This window comes from Rana temporaria, chromosome 1, assembly GCF_905171775.1.
Source record: "Rana temporaria chromosome 1, aRanTem1.1, whole genome shotgun sequence".
NCBI lineage: Eukaryota > Metazoa > Chordata > Amphibia > Anura > Ranidae > Rana > Rana temporaria.
In genome coordinates this window covers 235228204-235253666 of record NC_053489.1, presented here as the reverse complement: position 1 = coordinate 235253666, position 25463 = coordinate 235228204, and the positions used below count along the sequence as shown (strand labels likewise).

Genomic DNA, 25463 nt, shown 5'->3' with positions numbered 1-25463 from the left:
TGGGCACCCAGCTAGAGATGCAAAGCAAATCGCACCAGGTGCTCCCACTACTGTCCCCTTGCCAGGTAAGTTAAGGGAGACAAAGCCTGCTCCTCCCCTCCGGTGCTACATTTGGCACCTTTCAGGGGGGGGGGGGGGGGGGGGGGACACACACACGATGCCTGTCTTTCACAAGAATCCTGATACCACTTCCGGGAGGCCCTGGATGTCATCGCTGGGGCTCCCTCCTCCTCCTCTTCGTTCCCCTGACTCCAGGCCAGTAGGAGAGAGCAGCGGAGCCTCGCGCTGTAAGGCTACACTGCCGGGTTCCCTTACCCGCATTGGCAGCACCCGACAGATGATGGAAACATCAGCTGCGGTGCTGACATTGCTAGAGTCCAGGACAGGCAAGTGTTCTAGTATTAAAAACCATCAGCTGCAGTATGTGTAGCTGCTGGCTTTAAATATTTGCAGCGGAGGGCGGACCTCCGCGTAAAGTTTTTTTCCGGAAACTTCCCTCTCTTAAAATTAAGGCGTGTGTTATATGCAGATAAATACGGTAAATATCATTGGAATTGGGCTGAAGACATTCTACCTCTGTTGAATACAGAGGGGGAGTGAGGGAGCTGTAAAGGTGAAAGGCTGCATAAATTATTGGCACTGTATAAATACCTGCAATGAATAAACTCTTGTAAAGCTTAACTAGTCCATTAAGCCATAACGTTAGGCTGTAGGGAACATAGAAAGGGGCATTCCAACTTCAAAGTAGTCCTGGCACTACTTTGGCTCGATTTTGATGGCACTTACACAAGCATTCCCTGAAATCGCGGCAAAAATCGCGTCACAAAATCACGGTAAAATCACGCAACTTTGAAGTCGCAGTAGTGTGAAAGGGGCCTAAAAGTAACTACATTTTCACAATTTATTTTCCAAATGTACTGCAAGGCACAACAGGACAATCTCAGAATGTAAGCAATGATGAAATCAAAGTACTGAGTGTACAAAAGCATTACATCTTTGTAAATCAATGTCTCTCATATCACAACAGAGGATTAAATATATGGCAATTACGCCTATGCTTTTCTAAATAAAATACAAGTTTGCTGTTCAGGTACCGAATTTGATTTTGTCCTTTTTATGAACTCATGACTTTGGCTTAACTCACTGCCGCCATCTTGTGGTACCAACTGTAACTGCAATGCAGAAAACAGCTTACTACCTATTGTAAGGGCTTGTTTACACTGCTGGCATCCTTTGCCACCCCTCTGAAAGGGCAACCATGATGTATAACTGTTTAGAGGGCAGTTGACAGGCAGCTGGAAGGCAATAGGTCGCTTCCTTACTGCCTGTTTTTAACGTTAAAAGCCTGCACCACGGACATGTGCATTGTACAGTGGTTGCCACGCAGCTCCATTCACTTGAATGGGCTGCATTTGGTGCCAGTACTGTCAACTGAATGTGACAGCGAGTGCAAAATGCAGAAACCCTTGGACAAATATATTTTTTCCCAATAGTCATATCATTTAGCGCAAGCCACTTAAAGGACTTGGCAACTGGTCCTGGGCCACAATGCGCAGCTGACAGGTCTGTGTCCACTTCGCATGTGCAGAGCGGACACGGACACACTCCGCTCTACTTTATGGGCCCTCTGATCTGATCTCAGATGGAAGGGGACAGACCCCCCTTCGTTTTTTTTTTTTTTTTAATTGATCGGATTTGAGGTAGGCAGGTGTCGCTCCATAGAGGTGAATGGAGGGTCCGATTGGGTCAGACCAATCGTGTGAAACGAGCCCAAGGCTGCTTTCACACTGAAGTGCTGTAGTTTACCCACACCATGGGCGCAGTGCACCTGTGGCTTTACTGCGGGTTAGCTGCATTTTGTCATAGCCTTCTATTATATCCTGCAGATGTAGTGCCCTTTCTGAAAGCGCATCAAACCCACAGGTACTAAAATAAGTCTATGGCTCAGAGCAGGTAACCCGCAGGTGCACTGCACTTGCAGATCAGTTTGAAAGCAGCCCGGTAACCATTGAAGAACAGATATGTCCATATACAGTGCCTTGCGAAAGTATTCGGGCCCCCTTGAACTTTGTGGCCTTTTGCCACATTTCAGGCTTCAAACATAAAGATATAAAACTGTATTTTTTTTTTGAAGAATCAACAACAAGTGGGACACAATCATGAAGTGGAACGAAATTTATTGGATATTTCAAACTTTAACAAATAAAAAACTGAAAAATTGAGTGTGCAAAATTATTCAGCCCCTTTACTTTCAGTGCAGCAAACTCTCTCCAGAAGTTCAGTGAGGATCTCTGAATGATCCAATGTTGACCTAAATGACTAATGATGATAAATAGAATCCACCTGTGTGTAATCAAGTCTCCGTATAAATGCACCTGCACTGTGATAGTCTCAGAGGTCCGTTTAAAGCGCAGAGAGCATCATGAAGAACAAGGAACACACCAGGCAGGTCCGAAATACTGTTGTGGAGAAGTTTAAAGCCGGATTTGGATACAAAAAGATTTCCCAAGCTTTAAACATCCCAAGGAGCACTGTGCAAGCGATAATATTGAAATGGAAGGAGTATCAGACCACTGCAAATCTACGAAGACCTGGCCGTCCCTCTAAACTTTCATCTCATACAAGAAGACTGATCAGAGATGCAGCCAAGAGGCCCATGATCACTCTGGATGAACTGCAGAGATCTACAGCTGAGGTGGGAGACTCTGTCCATAGGACAACAATTGTATACTGCACAAATCTGGCCTTTATGGAAGAGTGGCAAGAAGAAAGCCATTTCTTAAAGATATCCATAAAAAGTGTTGTTTAAAGTTTACCACAAGCCACCTGGGAGACACACCAAACATGTGGAAGAAGGTGCTCTGGTCAGATGAAACCAAAATCAAACTTTTTGGCAACAATGCAAAACGTTATGTTTGGCGTAAAAGCATTTATTATTGCAAATAATAAATGTTTTTCCAACTATGATGTGAACTAAGGAGACTGCGAATGAACGCAAATTGATTAAGTCTCCTGATAGTTCTCTGAGGCCGAAGAAGAAAAGAAAAAAAGAAAAAAGTTTGGCGTAAAAGCAACACAGCTCATCACCCTGAACACACCATCCCCACTGTGAAACATGGTGGTGGCAGCATCATGGTTTGGGCCTGCTTTTCTTCAGCAGGGACAGGGAAGATGGTTAAAATTGATGGGAAGATGGATGGAGCCAAATACAGGACCATTCTGAAGAAAACCTGATGGAGTCTGCAAAAGACCTGAGACTGGGACGGAGATTTGTCTTCCAACAAGACAATGATCCAAAACAAAGTAAAATCTACAATGGAATGGTTCACAAATAAACATATCCAGGTGTTAGAATGGCCAAGTCAAAGTCCAGACCTGAATCCAATCGAGAATCTGTGGAAAGAACTGAAAACTGTTGTTCAAACGCTCTCCATCCAACCTCACTGAGCTCAAGCTGTTTTGCAAGGAGGAATGGGCAAAGATTTCAGTCTCTCCATGTGCAAAACTGATAGAGTCATACCCCAAGCGACTTACAGCTGTAATCAAAGCAAAAGGTGGCGCTACAAAGTATTAACTTAAGGGGGCTGAATAATTTTGCACGCCCAATTTTTCAGTTTTTTATTTGTTAAAAAAGTTTGAAATATCCAATAAATTTCGTTCCACTTCATGATTGTGTCCCACTTGTTGTTGATTCTTCAAAAAAAATTACAGTTTTATATCTTTATGTTTGAAGCCTGAAATCTGGCAAAAGGTCGCAAAGTTCAAGGGGGCCGAATACTCGCAAGGCACTGTATACACTGTGATTTTAGTATTAAAAAAATGTACCTTTAATAATAGTCTTCCATTCAGGTATCATCGGTTGTTGCTGTCCCAGGCAGGGTACATTTGGTATCACTTCGCCTGTGACAGTAAGCGGGACTATACAGAAAGCATCGGCTCATGCGGCTCTGCTCCGCAGCCGCTTGCCTCCTCTACCGCCGGCTGTATTCATAACATTGATGCTCTGGGATGGCAGGCTCGGAACCCACAATTTGGTCTTGCCAACCAGCCATCCCAGAGTAGGAGGTCATGGGCCACATCAGAGTTCTCTGCGGGTTACATGTGGCCCCTGGTTGGGCACCCCTGGCATAGAATAACTAGAAAACCAACTTGTTTTAGAGTGTGTAATTTTATTAAAATGTTGTAACCAATGCAACAGAAGACAGAATGGACACACCCAAACAGCTGAGAACAAACAGCTCACCTTATATTAGTTTTCCGATCATCGTCATTCCCAAATTCCTGCAAGAAATTTGGAAAAAGCATGCATTCAGTTAAGCAATTCAATTGAAAGTAGATATCAAATACAAAGGGTTGAGAAGGTTCCCAAACGTTTACAAAGATATCCAGTTATCTAACCAATAATATAAGTGTATTAAAGCTGACTTTTTACATTAAATAATCTATGCCAAAACATTATGAAGTCAGTCAATCCAAAAGAATACTGAATAGTTTGCACTCTGTGGACCTAGTCACCAGCTGGCTATTAATATGTCAAGTCCTACTAAGATCCTTTGCACTGCCCTCATGAAGAATGAACAGCATGGCCTCAGCAGACTGGATTAAAGCTGATCTAAACCTTACCAGGTGACCTTTGAGCCATGTGTGCCAAACAATTCTAATAATTTTGTCTCTGCTGCAAGTACCTGCAACATGGTGACAATGCAGGAGAACAACTGGCAAAAAGGGCAGAACATGGTCAACCCATAACAGCAAAGTAAATGAACAAGGTCCTTAATGGCAGGATCACCAGGTATTATTTTAAACAAAACTGAAGAATTTAAAAAGAAGTTTTAAAACATCAATATGTGGAAGATCATATTAGGTCTTAGAGGTTGGGTTTAGATCTATTTTAAGAGGCCGTCTACACCTAATGCAAACACCAATGTTATCCTGAACACAGGTGCCCTTTCCCACTCAGTTGGGCCGAGTAGGGAGCTCGGGCCAATCCTTAACTTCATGCTAACACTCAAATATAGTCTTATGTACAGGCAGGCGATACAGGAAGCTGTAGTTGCAAGGCTGAATAGTGCAATAAATTCACTGGCTATGCAATACAGAAAGGATGCTTGAATCATAAAAATGTCTGAAGAGAAATGTGAATATTTTGTAGGTTCATCAATGCTAAAATTATATTATACACTTGCATATACACTGTGGTATTAATGGTTGATTCTATCTTGTGTGTGCCAAGGGTTTACCATCAAGTCACTTGGGGTTGATTTTACTAAATCTGAAGTGTGCAAAACCTGGTGCAGCTCTGCATAGAAACCAATCAGCTTCCAGTGTTTTTTTTTCTTTTGTCAAGGCCCAATTGAACAAGCTGAAGAAGTTAGAAGCCCATTAGCTACCATGTACAGCTGCACCAAAATGTTGCACTCTCCAGTTTTAGGCTTGGTTCACACTGCGAATTTGTTCAGGTTTTTGTCCTGTGTGAGGTGGGAAATTACTGCAATTTTTCCCGCGAATTTAAGGAGTTGGACATTCTGCGATTGATGTTCTAGCCAATGGAATCATAATGTAAAAAAAAAAAAAAAGGGCGTTAACTTCCTGTGTATTTCCTGTTTTTTTGTGGAGAGTAGTGTGGTAGAATTCGCACATATGTGAACCATCAATGCAATTCCAGAACAATTTACATTGATGTCAGAGGAGACTAAATTCGCAACGCTGTAAACTCACACAAGACCCTCTTTTTTAATCGCATTGCATTCGTAGAGGAATCGCAACGCATGTATGTGAACGACTGTCATTGAAAACAATGACTTTATGGATGACATGCGAATTTAGAATGTTTTGGACGCATCACATTCGTTATGAACTCACATCAGTGTGAACCAGGCCTTAGTAAGTCAACCCCAACGAGTATTAACCAGATTAAATATAAATCCAGAAGAGCATCTCAGTCTCTGTATACTGCTTTACAAATCCCAGTTTCCGATGCAACAAATCACGACACATGCTGAAGACCCTTCTACCACGACACCATGTGTAAATATTCATCTTCACACCAGCACAGTCTCCACTATAAAAATTACAAAAACCACCCATTTCTAAGACTAAATCTTCAAACCTTGGAAAATGTCTCCAAAGATTATAGAAATGAAAAATGTGGGACAGTTTGGTTTTAGCACATGCATCCATATATTTCGGTTTCTAATAAGCCATCATTGGACCGATCCCACACATTAAAATACATAGCACCATCTACAAAGAGATCTATGGATCTTATTTATAAAGATACAAAAAAATCCAGCTGTTGACTATACCACCACATACCACGTCATTTGTATGAGGCCATCACACACAATGCTTCTGCATTTATAGGATTCACTTGGCTGCACCTAAATGCAGTTTATCTGCACTCATTTGCCCATCTGAATAAGTCTCCATCATTTCACTTTCTTTATTAAAATTTTCCAAGGGGACCAAGCACATGGGGTACTTGGTTCCATTCCGATCTGTCCATCTCTTAAAAAAATTTTTTTGATCACTTTTATTCCTATTACAAGGAATGTTAGCATCCCTTGTGATAGTAATGTTGCATGACAGGTCCTCTTTATGGAGAGATGTGGGGTCTATACCCCACATCTCTCCTCCAGGCTGGAAAGCATCAGATCAAAAAAAAAAAAAAAAAGGACAGATCTGATGTTTTTCAGCCGATATCCCGGCTATGTTGACATCCGCAGCCTGGAAGGAACGTCATAACGTCGCCACCAGGCCTCCGACCATCATAGGGGTGACCGTCTGGCTTTTCATCCGGTGGCAGCTTCATTCTCTGGGTCCCCTATGGCATGGACGAGCCCGGAGAAGCACCGGAGAGCAGCAGGAGGGAGACTGAACTGCCGCTACGATCTGGCACAGAATCGCCAGCTGAAAAAGCAGATCTGAATGATGCCATTGTATCATTCACATATAACCACTGAAAGTCAAAGACATCTTATGATGTCCTTGGCCTGGAAGTGGTTATTGCTCTCCTTGCCCGGCCTGTCAGAATAGGTGGACGGTCATGTCTTGGTAGATTGGTTCCTCTAGATTTTAGTAGGGGTATCAGAGTAAAGGGGGCTGAATACAAATTAGAGGTAGACCGATGGCAATATTTACAAATTGGGGCGGCCGACGGCCTATACATGATGTTCCCTTTTTTGTGGCCGATTAAAAAAAAAACAGAACCTCACCCACTCCACTCATTCCTGCCACTCTAGCACACACACTTGACGTCCACAGTACAGATTGCAAGTGACAATGAGAGAGAGAGAGAGAAAGAGAGAGAGAGAGAAAGAGAGAAAGAGAGAAAGAGAGAAAGAGAGAAAGAGAGAAAGAGAGAAAGAGAGAAAGAGAGAAAGAAAGAGAGAGAGAGAGAGAGAAAGAAAGAGAGAGAGAAAGAAAGAGAGAGAAAGAAAGAGAAAGAAAGAGAAAGAAAGAGAGAAAGAGAGAAAGAGAGAAAGAGAGAAAGAAAGAGAGAGAGAGAGAGAGAGAGAGAGAGAGAGAGAGAAAAAGAGAGAGAGAAAAAGAGAGAGAGAAAAAGAGAGAGAGAAAAAGAGAGAGAGAGAGAGAGAGAAAAAGAGAGAGAGAAAAAGAGAGAGAAAAAGAGAGAGAGAGAGAGAGAGAGAGAGAGAGAGAGAGAGAGAGAGAGAGAGAGAGAGAGAGAGAGAGAGAGAGAGAGAGAGAGAGAGAGAGAAAAAGAAAGAGAGAGAGAGAGAGAGAGAGAGAGAGAGAGAGAGAGAGAGAAAAAGAAAGAGAGAGAGAGAGAGAGAGAGAGAGAGAGAGAGAGAGAGAGAGAAAAAGAGAGAGAGAAAAAGAGAGAGAGAAAAAGAGAGAGAGAAAAAGAGAGAGAGAGAGAGAGAGAGAGAGAGAGAGAGAGAGAGAGAGAGAGAGAGAGAGAGAGAGAGAGAGAGAGAGAGAGAGAGAGAGAGAGAGAGAGAGAGAGAGAGAGAGAGAGAAAAAGAAAAGAGAGACGCCCAGATACCATCCCATTGGCTGGTGTAATATAGCTGCTGGGTCCCGCCCACCCCGACATCGAGCCGACAGCTCTTCTCTCTCTCTCTGTTACTTGTCAGTTTCACACTCAGCACGGTGCTTGATGCTGCCAGAGCCGCTGAGTGTGGAGAAGGGAGGAGGAACGGCGGTCAGTGTAAAATATCGGCCTAATTATGATAATAATCAGACGATGCCGATTTATCAAAAATGGCCAATAAACGGTCTACCTCTAATACAAATGCACGCCACAGTTTTCAGATATTTGTGAAAAAAAAATTTAAAACATTTATAATTTTCCTTCCACTTCACAATTATGTGCCACTTTGTGTTGGTCTATCACATAAAATCCCAATGAAATACATTTAGAATTTTTTTACCGGGGTATGAATAGTTTTCCATTTAATATTTAAACCAATGCATAGCCCTCAACAAGACAAAGTGCACTGGATCCCCCAGGGCTTCTTCAAAGATCGTCACATTCTAGTCATAATTCCTTTTTAAACTAGCTTCTAACAGGCTTCAGCAATACTTAAAAACTTTCTGAAAGCTTGCTAGCAACTTGTTTAAAGTGACACAACTTCCAGTATCATCTGTGTTTTAATATATTCAAACTGGAGCTGGAAGGTGCTTTAAGAGCGTCAACAAAGTTGCTTGAAACTTGCTGTAAGCATTGACAATGTTTGGTGAAAGTTTGCTGTACACATTGCTCTTAAAAACACAGTAGATACCACATGTATGAGGTTTTACTGGTAAATCCTTCCACACAGGGGCTTTAGAATGAAGTTCTCTATGAGAATTGTGGAAAACAATAATACCAAAAGGTGAAAGAGAAGATCAGGACGCTGTTAGTCTAAGCTGCTCATGTTTAACCCAAGACATTTCCTCGGGAACTAAGCTCCCTACCATCTGGATAATGTGAACAAAAAAGGAAAAAAAATAATGTAAAAGTTTACCACAGCACTGCTTTCCCTGTATTTATGGAGATAAAATAATCCTGCTTACATTATTATTTGAGATGAAAACATTAGAACATTACACTGGATTCAGCATCAAACACCCTTCTGGGAGTGTCACTTGTCTGGTGTGTTCCTCCATGCTGTAGTTCCACCTGATGCCCACCCCACATCACTACTGTATTTTGTAGTGACATACGGGCCTTGGAAGAAACCACAGAGGTGGACCATACACTTACCCAGATGGGTCAGATGGGAAGATTTTTCAGCCTGGGTTGAAGATTAATTTTACAGGCAGTAGACATTTATTTAAAATTTAAACTTGTGCTGAATGACACAGTCATTTAATCCAAAATAAATGTGTACTTAAAAACGGAACAACATTTAATCCAGAATACCGAGCACATCTAGTGATAGATCATAATTACTGCAGAAGACAGCACCAGGGAGGAGTTGAGTAACACCAAGTATATAGCAGTTTGTTGCCTTTTTTTTTTTAATCTCCTGGGTTATAATAAAACATTTAAATTAAAATATAAGCCCTGGCTGGGCTTTATCAAAACCTACACCGAGGAAGTATGGAGGGTCCCACTGCCAACCTCTCCTATCAACTGCCAAGCTGTTACACTGAATCATCAGTGGCTTCAATACTTTCTGAGCAACTGAACTGAAACAAGTATGCAAATCGGCAGAGTTATGACTGCACTTTAGCTTTTCTACCCTGCATGCTTATTATCCTGGATCAATAACTCAAAGCACTGATGTCAGAGCCAGTGGCGGCTGGTGCTCCATTTTTTTGGGGGGGCGCAAACAAAACCCCAGTCAACCCCCCAACCCCCCCCCCCCCCCCCCCGCCACTCGCAGACAATGGGACCTGCAGACAGACAGAGAGACAGATATTCCGATAGATAGATAGATAGATAAAGAGAGAGAGAGAGAGACATAGATAGATAGAGCTATAGATAGAGAGAGATAGATAGATAGATAGATAGATAGATAGGACAGATAATAAAACAAATAGATAGATAGATAGATAGATAGGACAGATAATAAAACAAATAGATAGATAGATAGAGATAGATAGAGGGAGGGAGCGAGAGATAGAGCTATATATAATTAGATAGATAATTAGATAGACAGACAGATAGAGAGACATAGCTAGATAGAGCTATAGATAAATAGATAATTAAACAGATAGATAGATGGAGGGAGGGGGAGAGAGATAGAGCTATAGATAATTAGATAGATAGATAGATAGATAGATAGATAGATAGATAGATAATTAGACATACAGATAGATATAGATAATTAGATAGATAATTAGACAGACATATAGATATAGATAATTAGATAGATCGATAGACAGACAGACAGACAGACATAGATAGATAATTAGATAGATAGATAGAGCTGTAGATAGATAATTAAACAGACAGATAGATATATATAGATAGAGATAGATAATTAGATAGATAAATAGATAATTAGGCAGATAGCTATAGATAGATAGATAATTAGACAGAGGTAGCTAATAGATAGATAGACACAGATAGATAGATAATTAAACAGACAGATATAGATAGCCAGACAGATAATTAGATAGATAAATACATAGATAATTAGACAGAGGTAGCAGATAGATAGATAGATAGAGACATAGATAGAGACATAGATAGAGCGATAGATAGATAGATAGATAATTGAGAGAGAGAGAGAGAGAGAGAGAGAGAGAGAGAGAGAGAGAGAGAGAGAGAGAGAGAGAGAGAGAGAGAGAGAGAGAGAGAGAGAGAGAGAGAGAGAGAGAGAGAGAGAGAGAGAGAGAGAGAGAGAGAGAGAGAGAGAGAGAGAGAGAGAGAGAAAGAGAGAGAGAGAGAGAGAGAGAGAGAGAGAACAGGCAGGACAGTCAGATAGATTAGATAGACAGACAGAGATAAGAGATTTGTGCACAGCTGCAGGACGCAGGTACTCTAATGCCGCGTACACACCATCACTTTATGTGATGAAAAAAAATGACGTTTTTAAAAACGTCACTTTAATTGACTGTGTGTGGGGGAAAACGTCGTTTTATGTCTTGTAAAAAACGACCAAAAAAAATTGAAGCATGCTTCAATTTTATGTGTCGTTTTTCAAAAGTGCACTTTTTACTTCACAGAAATTGACCGTGTGTAGCAAAAAACGTCGTTTTCTAAGACGTTTTTTCATCCACGCATGCCCAGAAGCTACTTATGAAGCAAGCTTCAATGGTAAAACGTGGTGGAACGTAACCTCACTTTGCAAGAACATTGTGAGAAAAACAATGGTGTGTAGGCAACTTCGTCTTTGAAAATTGAAGTTTCAAAAACGTAATTTTTTACTTCACAGAAAGTGTAGTTTTTTTTCATCACATAAAGTGATGGTGTGTATGCGGCATAAGCCCTCACACACAGACAGGAGATGTGAAGCACGGAACCCTCCCCCCTCCCTCCTGTCCTCTCTCAGTCCGATCACAGTACAGGCTGAGCATACAGCACAAGGTGCTGGAGATGGATGGGATGGACAGGGACACTGGACAGGACAGACAATGAGACAAATAAAGTGTTTTAATAAGTTACTTACCTTAGTCCTCCTGGAGTCAAAAGCGAAAGTAACACTGCCCTGGGGAAAGCACCGCCCATTTCCTTCTGCAGTGAGGAAGCAGCAGCACCCAATTAGAGAGGAGAGTGGAGACACTGGAGAGTGATTGGCTCGTGGCGCACAGCACATAGCCATAGAGCTTAAAAAAACCTGCAAATGAAGCGTCTTGTCTGCTGCATTGTAGGGGTGCAACGGATCAAAAAACTCACGGATCGGATCGATCCTCGGATCAGGAGTGACGGATCGGATCATTTTCGGATCAGCAAAAAAAAAAAAAGACAAATCTTGTTACACCCACCAGAGTTTTAGATTTCACAGTTCTCAACACAAAACTGAGCTTATGTGCTTAAATACAGTGTTTGGAAATCCGACGGACTGTTTATTGCTAATATGACAGAACACCTCTGATTTTCACATTTAAACAGTCCGTCAGATTTACAAATACTGTATTTAAGCGTATAAGCTCTGTTTTGTGTTGAAATAACTGCATCTCGCAATACTTATATGTGCAGCCAAGTGGAAGTCGCAGCCCCATGTACGAAAGTGGTGTCACCAGTTCCCTACTGTGACCTGAACTATCCCAATCATCAGATCCCTTTAGCGTCATTGATCGGCGGGCTGAGTGTCTAGTGAAAATCCCCCCTACGTGCTCAGTCCATACAGATCCCCCCGATCGCCTTCTCTCTCTTCTCTGGCAAGCAGCAGGACGCCCGGTACGGCGACGGCAGCGGCTCCCCGTGTGGATTCCTCAAGGTGCAGCATGGAGCTCATCGCTGGGCTGTTAGGAGTCAATGACATATTGAGCTCAAGTGCCCACAAACTTCCAAGGAGCAGCCTGCATCCACCGCGCCGGTGGACCTCGATGGCCGCCGCTTCGATAGCTAGGCCGAAGCCGCGGCCTTTCCTATGGACCGGGAGGCCCGTGGATCGCCGTGTGTCCCGACCCGAAGGTGCTGATCCGTACGGATCAGTTGCACCCCTAGTGACAATACTTGATGTGTTCCCACTGTCATATGGCATTCTTGTGCCACAGTGCCTACACACCGTCACGGTTTTATCCACTAACCTCTTTCCTTCATCATTATATTTGACATGGAAGACAAAATGCTCCCATACAGGGGATTTAAATGACGCGGGGCATTCAAGCTCCTCCGTTCGCCATGACCACGCTGTGTGTGTGGACTGAACATGCGCAAATTATTATTATTATTTTTTTTTTTAGAAAACAATCCTCGGATCACGTGTGTGCGGTTCGGATCAATCTTTTTCGGTTCGGATCACGGATCAATGACGATCCGTTGCACCCCTACTGCATTGGCATGACGCTTCAATGATGCTATAGCAGTGCACTGAGTCTTTGACCGGCGCCCACCCTGGACATGCACTGTCTTAAAGGACCTTTTTTTTTTTCTTAAAGGGCCCAAAAAAAAATATTTTTTTTCATTTTTTTTTTTTTTTTTTTACTGGCTTTGGGGAGAGGGGGGGCGGCGCCCATGCGCCCCCTATGGACGGGCCGCCACTGGTCAGAGCGATCCAGACAACTAGCATTTTCAGTCCAGAAATGGCTGCGTATATTGTCCCTTATTTTCGCTTCCCTCTTAGCCCCTTTCACACAGGGTGGATCCGCTTGGCAGTGTCCACTCGCTCAGTGGGAGATCTCTCCGTTAATCCCAGCTGAGTCGGCGGAAGACAAGTCCGTCTCTGCTCACTGTGCAGGGACGGACCTGTCAGAGCCCCGCTGGCCTCTATGGGAGATCAGAAGAAAATTGATCCGTTGTCCGTTATCCGATCCGTTGGACGGATGGCGAACGTTTTGCCATACGTATGTTTTGAGCAGATCGGATGGCAGGCGGGTTTCAGCGGACACCCGCTTGCCACAAGTCAATGGGTGGCCCGCTTAGATTGGCCTGAAAAATGGACAGGCGGATCCGAGCGGGCCTATCATGTGAAAGAGGCCTAAGAGGAAAGCTTTCCTAAACTGTGAAAAACTTGTATAGCGCTGCAAATGCAAACTAAATCGCCTCAAGGCGATTATTTCCATCCAGTGTCGTCCTGATCCTTCAGAAGAGATGAGTCTTACGTTTTTTCCTGAAGGCCCGATGGTTTTCTTCCATGCAGATGTTTGTGGGTAGAGCGTTCCATAGCCGTGGTCCTTGGACTGCAAATCTTCGTTCTCCCTTTGATTTGTAGCGGGACTTGGGGGGCAACAGTGGCAGATCACCAAATTTCACCTTTCATTATTGACAATAGCTGCTGAAACTTTAGGGCCCATAAACACAAGTGACTGCTAGCGAGAAATGTTAGTGGCTCTGACTAGCCTTAGGCCCCTTTCACACGTGCGGACCGTATGTCCGCTTTTTCATCCACCCGTTTGCGGATGAAAAAGGGACATACATTGGTACCTATGTGATTCTGGTTGTCAGAGGATAAACATCCGCTGACACCCGTAATCACCCGCCTCCGCAAAGATCCGATTTTGCAGACGGAAGAAGATCCTATTTTTTCTTCCGTCTGCGGATTGGATGAACATGGACACACAGTCTGTGTTCATCCGATCCCCCCATAGGGGAGAGCAGGGAAAATACAGGGCGGTCCAGACCGCGCTGTCATCCGCCGGCTCAGCCGGGGTTCTACAGAGCGATCCCCGCTGAGCTTACGGATGTGGATCATTACTGATCCGCCCCATGTGAAAGGGGCCTTATATGCAGACAGTGGGGTTGGTTTACTAAAACCAGAGACTCAAAATCTGGTGCAGCTGTGCATAGTAGCCAATCAGCTTCCAACTCCAGCTTGTTCAATTAAGCATTGACATAAAAAAAAAAAAAAAAAAAAAAAAAAAAAGAACAACATATTCCATAAGTATGTGACTTAATAGCACAATCAACCTGTATGAAGTGTATCTAAAGTGAAAATGTTTACTTTTTAGGCCTTAAATAAACATAGAAGAGTAATGCCGCGTACACACGCGATCAGGCTTTTGCCCGACCAAAAGCACATCGATGGAATTTCGTCAAGAGTAAAATAGAACATGTTCTATATTTAAACTCCGATGGAATTCATCGGAATTCCGATGGGGTAACACACGGTCAGAATTTCCGATGGAAGAAGTCCGATCGTGTGTACACGGCATTAGGGGTGGGCCCCTATCAGGTTATTTATTGTCCCCACTGGAGGGATTCAACCTATTAATTGGTGTCCACTGTCAGAGGAACAAAAAGCGTTGAGTGATTCAAAATGTTACAGTTGTTCGTGCAAGAGGAATAGAAGGGAAATCTTCCAATGTGGACAGTGACAACTGTCTAAGCAGGAAATTCCGCTCACTTTGGGTCTTTGGCACAGGTAATTAAGAAAACATTTCACCTGTAAGGCAGAAAAAAAAAATGTTTGTACATTGTTGCACCCTCTGCGGATATGCGAGCGAAGTGCCATTTTCTTACTTTTGACGTTTGTATCTTCTTTGCCAGTGAGTGATTCCAGCAAGCTAGAGAAGGGCTATGTACAAAAGGGTGCATATTTCTGTGCCCTCTATAGTGATCCTGTGTGGCATTAACTAAGGGCTTGTGAGTGAGTGAATAACTTGTATAGCGCTACAAATGCGAACTGAATCGACTCAAGGCGCTTAGTATCCAATATCGTCTTGATCCTTCAGAAGAGGTGGGTCTTGAGTTTTATTCTGAAGGCCCGATGATTTTGTTCCATTCGGATTTTAGTTGGTAGTGCGTTCCATGGACTGCGAATCTTCGTTCTCCTTTAGACTTGTAGCGGGACTTGGGGATTTGGAGTAGGTTTTGGTTGGTCGATCGAAGAACGCGATTGGGGTTGTAGTATTTTATTTTCTCACATAAATATTGAGGGGCGATTCCTTGTGTACATTTGCGAGTGAGGCAGAGGGCCTTGAATGTAACCTGATCCTTTATGGGTAGCCAATGAAGGGTCCTCAGGGACGGGGTGATTGATTGCCAGTTTTTTTTCCCCCTTACTGGCTGCCGTGTTCTGGATGACTTGTAAAGCAGCGGTAAAAGAAGGTGGTCGAGTTGTGGTTTTATTGTCACTCATCCACCCTCCAAAAGAGGGACATGCAGCTGCTTAGGGCTGTACACGTGGCATGGCAAAAATGAAACAGAATTTCACATTTGGCAGGTAGTCCTTCCACTGAACACAACCCATTTAAAGGCTTGCTTACGGTTTTGTTGGGGGGGGGAAACAAAGCTGACCAGCACCTTTACTGCCTCCAACTGCTCCTCAAGGTGGAGTGGGGGGTGGGGTTGGAGCAGGTAAGTGAAGACAGGAATCCTGTCCCCACTTCTGGGAGCCACGGCCGTGGACATCATCGCTCAGCTCCCTACTCACCCTTTCCCTGCCGCTGGGCCAGGAGGAGAGAGAAGCGGAGCCTCACACATGCGCAGTAGGGTTCCTGGTGTAAAGCCGTAATGCTACACTGCCAGGTTCCCCCCTTACTCGCAATGGCGGCAGCAGCAGCATCCAGCAGATGATGGAAACATCAGCTGCAGTGCTGACATTGCTAGAGTCCAGGAGAGGTAAGTGTCCTAGTATTAAAAGCCAGCAGCTGCCGTATGTGTAGCTACTGGCTTTTAATTTTTGCAGGGGTGGGCGGACCTCCCCTTTTTAACTGCAAAGGCAGTGGGGCAGGGGTGTGGACATGTTGTGGCTGCAAACTTTGCTTCTCGGCCACAGCAAGTGACAGCCGTGATTGGCTGTAATATGATCAGAAAGCTCCTGATCGCAAGCTGTGTCGGGAGTGTGCAGTGCATGCACTCTCGGCACAGCCGGTTTAGCAATATGGCACGCAAATATTTGACTCACCTGCGGAGAGGCAGCATATTTGCGTGCTGTTGGCGCCAAGAGGTTAACAATGCCGTACACAGGTACACCGTACACAGGTCATGCAGGTCAATGGACTGTGAACAAGCCCGTTCAGGAAGGGACACAACGCCTCCTTACAGCCTGTCAATCACCCTCTGAAGAGTGATCCTTGTGTAAATGAGCCCTGCTCGAAGCACACTCCAGCATGTACACAAAACTGCGCATGCACAGGAGTGACGTCATCCCACGCCAGCCAAAGAAGGCAGCTGAAGTCTGACACCCAGAAGAAGATGCTGGTGCTAGTGAGGTACAGGGACCATTGAAGGAAAGGCAAGTTAGGTCCCTTTCACACCTACGGACAAACGGTCTGTTTATTACAAGTCTGTTTACGGACTTGTAATGTATCCCTATGGGATTGCAGACGTTAGCGGATGATGCACCTGCTAACGTCCGCAACCATCCGCGTCCGCAAAGATCCACGTTTGCGGACGGAAGAAAACCCCATTTTTCTTCCGTCCGGCGGAACGGATCGGATGAATACGGACACACGGTCCGTATTCATCCAATTCTCTATAGGGAGAGCAGAGGAGAGACAGGGCCGTCTCTGCACTGTGTGCGGGGACCGCCCTGTCCGCCGACAGCTCAGCGGGGATTTACGGAGGAATCCCGCTGAGCCAAAACGGGCTAACGGAGCAGATCAATACGGATCCGCTCCGTGTGAAAGAGCCCTTAAGCTCTGCTTTAAGGGATGGTGCACATCACAATTTCTGCATGCATGTTTTTTTATGCTTTCCATTGCATTCCCCCCCCCCCTTCATCTCATATCAGGACATACACACTCACCGGCCACTTTATTAGGTACACATTGCTAGTAACGGGTTGGACGCCCTTTTGCCTTCAGAACTGCCTTAATTGTTTATGGCATGGATTCAACAAGGTGTTGGGAACATTCCTCAGAGATTTTGGTCCATATTGACATGATAGCATCACACAATTGCTGCAGATTTGTCCGCTGCACATCCATGATGCGAATCTCCCTTCCACCTCATCCCATAGGTGCTCTATTGGATGAGATCTGGTGACTGTGGAGGCCATTGGAGTACAGTGACCTCATTGTCATGTTCAAGAAACCAGTGGTGAGATGATTTGATCTTTGTGACATGGTGCAATTTTCTGCTGGAAGAGCCATCAGAAGATGGGTACACTGTAGTCATAAAGGGATGGACATGGTCAGCAACAATACTCAGGTAGGCTGTGGTGTTTAAACGATGTTTAAAGCGGGGGTTCACACTTTGGACTCCTTAGTACCAATTAAAGCGGGGGTTCACCCTAAAAAAAAAAAAAAAAAAAAATCGAACATTGCATGGAGCCGACCTATGAGACAGACAGCATGCTGCTGTTTTTTTTTTTCTTGCGTACATACCATTTTAGAGCTATTTTCACCCCCAGCTTCCCCGCGGGAGTGGGCGTTCCTAATCACAGGCTGTGATTGACGTGCTTCCGACCGGCGCATACTGCGCGTCACGAGTTGCCGAAAGAAGCTTTACGTCGGTGCGGCTCTATACGGCGCCTGCGCAACGACGTTCGGCTTCTTTCAGCAACTCGTGATGCGCAGTATGCGCCGGTCGGAAGCACGTCAATCACAGCCTGTGATTAGGAACGCCCACTCCCGCGGGGAAGCTGGGGGTGAAAATAGCTCTAAAATGGTATGTACGCAAGAAAAAAAAAACAGCAGCATGCTGTCTGTCTCATAGGTCGGCTCCATGCAATGTTAGAATTTTTTTTTTTAGGGTAAACCCCCTCTTTAATTGGTACTAAGGAGTACAAAGTGTGCCACGAAAATATTCCCCACAACATTACACCACCACCAGCCTGATATATTGATAAAAGGCAGGATGGATCCATGCTCTCATGTTGTTTACACCAAATTCTGACCCTACCATCTGAATGTTGCAGCTGAAATCAAGACTCATCAGACCAGGCAATGTTTTTCCAATCTTATATTGTCCAATTTTAGTGAGCCTGTGCGACTAGTAGCCTCAGTTTCCTATTCTTAGCTGACAGGAGTGGAGCCCAGTGTAATCTTCTACTGCTGTAGTTCATCTGCTTCAAAATTTGATGCGTTGTGTGTCAAGAGATGGTATTCTGCATACCTTGGTTATAACAAGTAATTATTTGAGTTACTGTTGCCTTTCTATCATCTTGAACCAGTCTGTCCATTGTCCTCTGACATCAACAAGACATTTTCATCCACAGAACTGCCGCTCACTGGAAATGTTCTCTTTTTCAGACCATTTTCTGTAAACCCTGGAGATGGCTGTGCGTGAAAATCCCAGCAGATCAGCAGTTTTTTAAATACTCGGACCAGCCCGTCTGGCACCAACAACCATGCCACGCTCAAAGTCACTTAAAGTGGATGTAAAACCAATTTATGAAATTTGACCTGGGCACATTTTTCTGTAACGTTTACTTATCTCTCTCTAAAGCCCTAAGTCACATGTCTTACTGCTGCTTTGTTCCTCCGTTATATGCATGATAACGTCTGACAAGCTCTCCGACATGGGAGATAAAAGAAGCTGAAAATTTGTGTCAGGGAGGTTGCGTTAAATAGATTAGCAGAGAGCTGATCTATTCACAACTCCGTTTCTTTCTTTCTTTCTTCCTCTGTCTATGTGGAGGGGGTGTGCCTTTTCTCCAATCAGCTGTCACAGTGTATGCCACGACTCCCCTCCTAGTGGTGTAAGAGGAAGTAAACATTCTAACACAATATTCACTTTCTAAAGAATATAGCATGCTGAAGACAGCAGATATACATGTAAAACTTATGTAGGGAGATTTGTTTCATCTCTGTGTATCATCTGAGGCGGATCACTTCACTGGATATATGCAAGGGTTTACATCCACTTTAAATCCCTTTCTAATGCTCGGTTTGAACTTGAACAAGTTGTCTTCACCATGTCTAGATGCCAAAATGCATTGAGTTGCTGTCATGTTAACTGCCGATCAGTAATTTGTGTTACCAAGCAATTAAACAGGGGTACCTAATAAAGTAGCCAGTGAGTGTATATTCCAGTGCATTTTGCCACGTTCCATACAGAAAAAATACAGCATGTTTTACTTTTATTGACAGCACTGCACTAGTATCAGTTAAGGGCCACTAGAATCCATGTTAAAGCAGAGCTCCACCCAAAAGGGGAAGCTCCACTTATTTGGAACTTTTTTTGAGTTGGGGGGGATACCTGGTTTTGACCAATACTCACTCCCAGTAAAGATCACCATGGCGATCTACGAGCATTTACTGCCCCCTGCTGCCTTCTGGGACACAAACAGGTCCCAGAAGAAGGTGGGGCCATTCAGGAAGCGAAGAATTACTGGCGCATGAGCAGTAGGTAACTGGCTGTGAAGCTTGGAGGCTTCACTGCCGATGTCTGCACCCGAAGCCGATTGACGAATCCATTCGGGGTGCCGACATTGCAGGACCTGGACAGGTAAGTGTCATTATATCAAAAGTCAGCAGCTACAGTATTTGTAGCTGCTGACTTTTATTTTTTTATTTTTTTTTCCAGGACCGGTGCTCCTCTTTAAACTAAGACGTTCACCGTAACACTAAAATCTCAAAATCTACAGGCATCTACGATCTAGGACTAACCTATCTAGCCCTGTAAAGAAGAAATCGTTATGCATACCTTTTTTGAAGCCACTCCAGTAAGGTCTCCAGCAGTGGAAGCTCAGCAGAGGACACAGCCAACAACGGCTGGGAAGTGAATGGGAAGTGACATCACCCATAGAGTTACTATGGGGGCTTCTATTGTCAACTATATCTTCTGCACCCGCAACCGCCATTGACAGCTCAGGGTACCAGAGTGGAGTGGCTTCAGAAAAGGTATTAAGACCCCTTTCACACTGAGGCCACCTGTGCTTTAGCAGTAAACGGTAAAGCCCTGCTCGTTTTAGCGGCACTTTTCAGCCGCTAGCGGGGTGCATTTAACACCAAAGAAGGGTTAAAAACGCCTGTGTTGGGGCACTTCAAAAGTGCTTTTCAGGCGCTTTGGAAGTGCTGCGCAGGGGCGTTTTTTGGAAGCGCTGTATTCAGTGCTCTCAAACCGCCCCAAAGATGCTACTTGCAGGACTTTTTCTAACGTCCCGCAAGCGCACCACTCCAGTGTAAAACCATTCGTGCTTTCACACTTCAGGCGCCATTTCTAGTGCTAGAACGCCTGAAAAACTACCTTCAGTGTGAAAGGGGTCTTAACACTGTCCATGCATTTTTGGTGCTGCATCTGGTGTGAACCAGCCCTTAGGCTAGGTTCACGCTTGTGTGGTTGTGGGAATCGCAACTATTCTCGCACCCTAAATGCGCTGGTCTTTTACAGCCGTGTGGTGCTGCCATTCATTCCTGATGGCACCTCCAAGCATCTAAAACACAGCGCATTTGCGGGAATAAGAAATCCCATTGTCCAAAAGCACCATGCGATTGCCCTGCGGCTTTAAAAAGGCGCAGAAACTTTTTTTCCTGCATTTCCCACAGGTACAGTAGCTCATTCAGGTGTGAACTCGGGCCGCACCAAAACGCAGACGTGTGAACCTAGCCTTAAATATGGCATATTGCTTCCTTACCACCTGGGAGAGGGGCGGTAAGGGCTGCTGTATGTATGAAGGCGCCTATAGACGTCTATGTGTGGAACATTCTGCGCACATTATGTTCTGTGAAGGCGCCTATAGATGTCTATGTGCTGCGATGTGGTGACGTGTGTGGAACATTCTGTGCACATTATGTTCTGTGAAGGCGCCTATAGACATCTATGAGGTGACGTGTGTGGAACATTCTGCGCACATTATGTTCTGTGAAGTCGCCTATAGACGTCTATGTGCTGCGATGAGGTGACGTGTGTGGAACATTCTGTGCACATTATGTTCTGCGAAGACGTCTATGTGATGCGGTGAGGTGACATGTGTGGAACATTCTATGCACATTAAGTTTCTGTGAAGGTGCCTATAGACGTCTATGAGGTGACGTGTGTGTAACATTCTGCGCACATTATGTTCTGTGAAGGCGCCTATAGACGTCTATGAGGTGACGTGTGTGTAACATTCTGCGCACAATATGTTCTGTGAAGGCGCCTATAGACGTCTATGTGCTGTGATAAGGTGACGTGTGTGGAACATTCTGTGCACATTATGTTCTGTGAAGGCGCCTATAGACATCTATGAGGTGACGTGTGTGGAACATTCTGCGCACATTATGTTCTGTGAAGGCGCCTATAGACTTCTATGTGCTGTGATGAGGTGACGTGTGTGGAACATTCTGCGCACATTATGTTCTGTGAAGGAGCTCATAGACATCTATGAGGTGACGTGTGTGGAACATTCTGCGCACATTATGTTCTGTGAAGGCGCCTAAAGACGTCTATGTGCTGTGATGAGGTGACGTGTGTGGAACATTCTGCGCACATCATGTCCTGTGAAGGCGCCTATAGACATCTATGAGGTGACGTGTGTGGAACATTCTGCGCACATCATGTCCTGTGAAGGCGCCTATAGACATCTATGAGGTGACGTGTGTGGAACATTCTGCGCACATCATGTCCTGTGAAGGCGCCTATAGACATCTATGAGGTGACGTGTGTGGAACATTCTGCGCACATCATGTCCTGTGAAGGCGCCTATAGACATCTATGAGGTGACGTGTGTGGAACATTCTGCGCACATCATGTCCTGTGAAGGCGCCTATAGACATCTATGAGGTGACGTGTGTGGAACATTCTGCGCACATCATGTCCTGTGAAGGCGCCTATAGACATCTATGAGGTGACGTGTGTGGAACATTCTGTGCACATTATGTTCTGTGAAGGCGCCTATAGACATATGAGGTGACGTGTGTGTAACATTCTGCGCACATTATGTTCTGTGAAGGCGCCTATAGACATCTATGAGGTGACGTGTGTGGAACATTCTGCGCACATTATGTTCTGTGAAGGCGCCTATAGACATCTATGAGGTGACGTGTGTGGAACATTCTGCGCACATTATGTCCTGTGAAGGCGCCTATAGACATCTATGAGGTGACGTGTGTGGAACATTCTGTGCACATTATGTTCTGTGAAGGCGCCTATAGACATATGAGGTGACGTGTGTGGAACATTCTGCGCACATCATGTTCTGTGAAGGCGCCTATAGACATCTATGAGGTGACGTGTGTGGAACATTCTGCGCACATCATGTCCTGTGAAGGCGCCTATAGACATCTATGAGGTGACGTGTGTGGAACATTATGTCCTGTATGGTGTGACAGGAATCCTGGGAGTGGAGGTAGACTGCCTTGTGTGAATGAGCCCCAGTCTCACACATAGGATATCAGACCCCCATAGGACATGTCTATTAAACACTACACATCCATACACAGATCATTCTGCATGTCCTCTGTCATCCTGATCCCCTATGAGGACAGGCACAACCATTCCACCCACTGCGGCCTACACAGCCTGCACCTCCCCCGCTCTTTCCTAGGAATGGGCCGGCTTACCTCGCTGGTACTGGTCGTGGAGGCAGCACTGGGGGTCGGGGATCTCTGCAGGGTCACCAAGGCCATGGCTGCGATGTGTCGTGTACCGGGTGAGGAGAATTCGATTTGAGCTCTAAGGATACCCCGGGCAGGTGCTGTCACCTCAGGTACACAGAGAACTCCCGTCCATCAATATACCGGTACCGGGCTTTACTGCTATCCCCGCCCGGCCTCCGCTAGTACCATAGCCCGCTGCTCTGTGATTGGACGGCGCAGTCCTCTACAGCCTGGTTTATGTTATTATCCCACATCCAGGCGGATCCCGAGCTCCCCCTACTGGTGATATGGAATGCCACACACACAGTGTCACATTCCGTTATCATCCTTTCCTGGGGTCATCTATGAGAGGTCAGGACCCCCAACCAGAGCTTGTCCTTCTATAATACATAGGGGTGTTATTGGAGGGACCCCGAGTCACAGCACATCCTAGGAAATCCACAACAAGAAAGGGGACTTTCAAGGTATGACCCCTCAGCAAATCCCGTTGAATATACACTCAGCGCCCACTTTATTAGGTACACCTGTTCAATTGCTTGGTAACACAAATTGTTAATCAGCCAATCACATGGCAGTACCTCAATGCATTTAGGCATCTAGATGTGGTGAAGACGACTTGCTGAAGTTCAAACCTGAACATCAGACTGGGGAAGAAAGGGGCATTTAAGTGATATTGAACGTGGGATGGTTGCTGGCGCCAGACGGTCTGAGTATTTAAAAAACTGCTGATCTACTGGGATTTTCACACATAACCATCTCTAGGGTTTACAGAGAATGGTCCGAAAAAGAGAAAATATCCATGTTCACCTTAATGCTTTTTTCAGCCGCTGCATTTATAGAAAGGGTCAGGGACTTTTTTATTTTTCAATAGTTTTTATTGAAGTTTTCGCAATACAGAGTAAAGACCATGGCATTGTTTTTTAACAGTGTGCAGTTTTCTTAGTCGATAAATCTGGGACTTTTTTCAAAATAAAAAATTGAGCTTTTTTTTGTTTAAAACAGGGGTGCCCAACCAGTGGCCCGGGGGCCACATGTGGCCCGCGGAGCCCTCTGATGTGGCCGGCGACCTCCTTCTCTGGGATGGAATAAAATAGAATAGAATACTGTTATTAAAGGTAAGTTTATTACTAAAATCACAGTGTATATATGGGCATATCTGTTCTGCAGTGGTTACTTGGCTGCTTTCAAACTGATACATGGGTGCAGAGAAGTACACCCGCGGGTTACCTGCACTGAGCCATAGACTTCTATTACCTGTAAGTTTGGTGTGCTGAGAGTAGAGTGGGCTCTATAGAACCCATCCACCCGCTTCACTCATTGTGGCCCACGACCGGTTACCAAGTTGCTTAAGTGGCCCTTGCTCTTCAAAAGGTTGGGCACCCCTGGTTTAATAGAATGGTGAAGATGCAGAAAAGCGTGTAGTGCACTTTCTTTGCTGCGATTTGCAATTTATGCTTTTTAACCCCTTCAGCACGGAAGATTAGGCTGCTCAATGACCAGGCCAGGCACTGCGTCGTTATAACTGACAATTGCACGATCGTGCGATGTTGTTCCAAAACAAAATTTACGTCCTTTTTTTTCCCCCCACAAATAGAGCTTTCCTTTGGTGGTATTTGATCATCTCTGCGATTTGAATTTTTTGCGCTATAAACAAAAAAAGTCGACAATTTTGAAAAAAACACAATATTTTGTAATATTTTGCTATATTAAATTTTCTTCTACATATCTTTGGTAATAAAATTCACAGTAAGCGTATATTGATTGGCAATGGTTTGCGCAAAAGTTATAGGGGCAGATTCACTTACCTCCGCGCATCTTTACGCCGGGCGCAGCGTATCTAAGATACACTACGCCACCGTAACTTTATTTTTTTTTCGAATCCTCAAAGAATTTGCGCCGTAAGTTACGGCGGTGTAGTGTATCTTTGGCGGCGTAAGGGCGCGGAATTCAAATGGATGTAATGGGGGCGTGTTTTATGTAACCAATGTTTTTTTTGAACGGTGCATCCCAGTGCGCATGCTCGAAATTAAACCGGAACAAGCCAATGCTTACGACGGTGACGTCATTTTACGCAAATCCCTATTCGCGAACGACTTACGCAAACGACGAAAACAATTCAAATTTCGACGCGGGAACGACGGCCATACTTAACATTGAGTACGCCACCATATAGCAGCTTTAACTATGCGCCGGAAAAAGCCGAACGCAAACGACGTAAAAAAATGCGCCGGCCAGACGTACGTTCGTGGATCGCCGTAACTAGCTAATTTGCATACTCGACGCGGAATTCGACAGAAACGACACCTAGCGGCCGGCGGAAAAAATGCACCTAAGATCCGACGGCATACTAAGACGTACGCCTGCTGGATCGATCCCAGATGCCGTTGTATCTTGTTTTGTAGATACAAAACAAAGATACGACGCGGGAAATTTAAAATTACGCCTGCGTATCAATAGATACACCGGCGTAATTCTTTTGTGGATCTGGCCCATAGCGT

General features: G+C 44.7%; 1 protein-coding gene across 1 annotated transcript in view; it reads right to left on the bottom strand.

Annotated features, from left to right (window-relative positions):
- Positions 1-23342, bottom strand: part of SSH1 (slingshot protein phosphatase 1) — a 136370-nt gene extending 113028 nt beyond the window's left edge. The window contains exons 1-2 of the mRNA XM_040351888.1: positions 22930-23342; positions 4244-4281 (exon numbers count right to left, since the gene is read on the bottom strand). Of these exons, the coding sequence (XP_040207822.1) occupies positions 4244-4281; positions 22930-22995 (104 nt within the window). The 5' untranslated portion in view covers positions 22996-23342. The remainder of the gene's footprint in view (positions 1-4243; positions 4282-22929) is intronic.
- Between the last annotated feature and the right edge of the window lie 2121 nt (positions 23343-25463).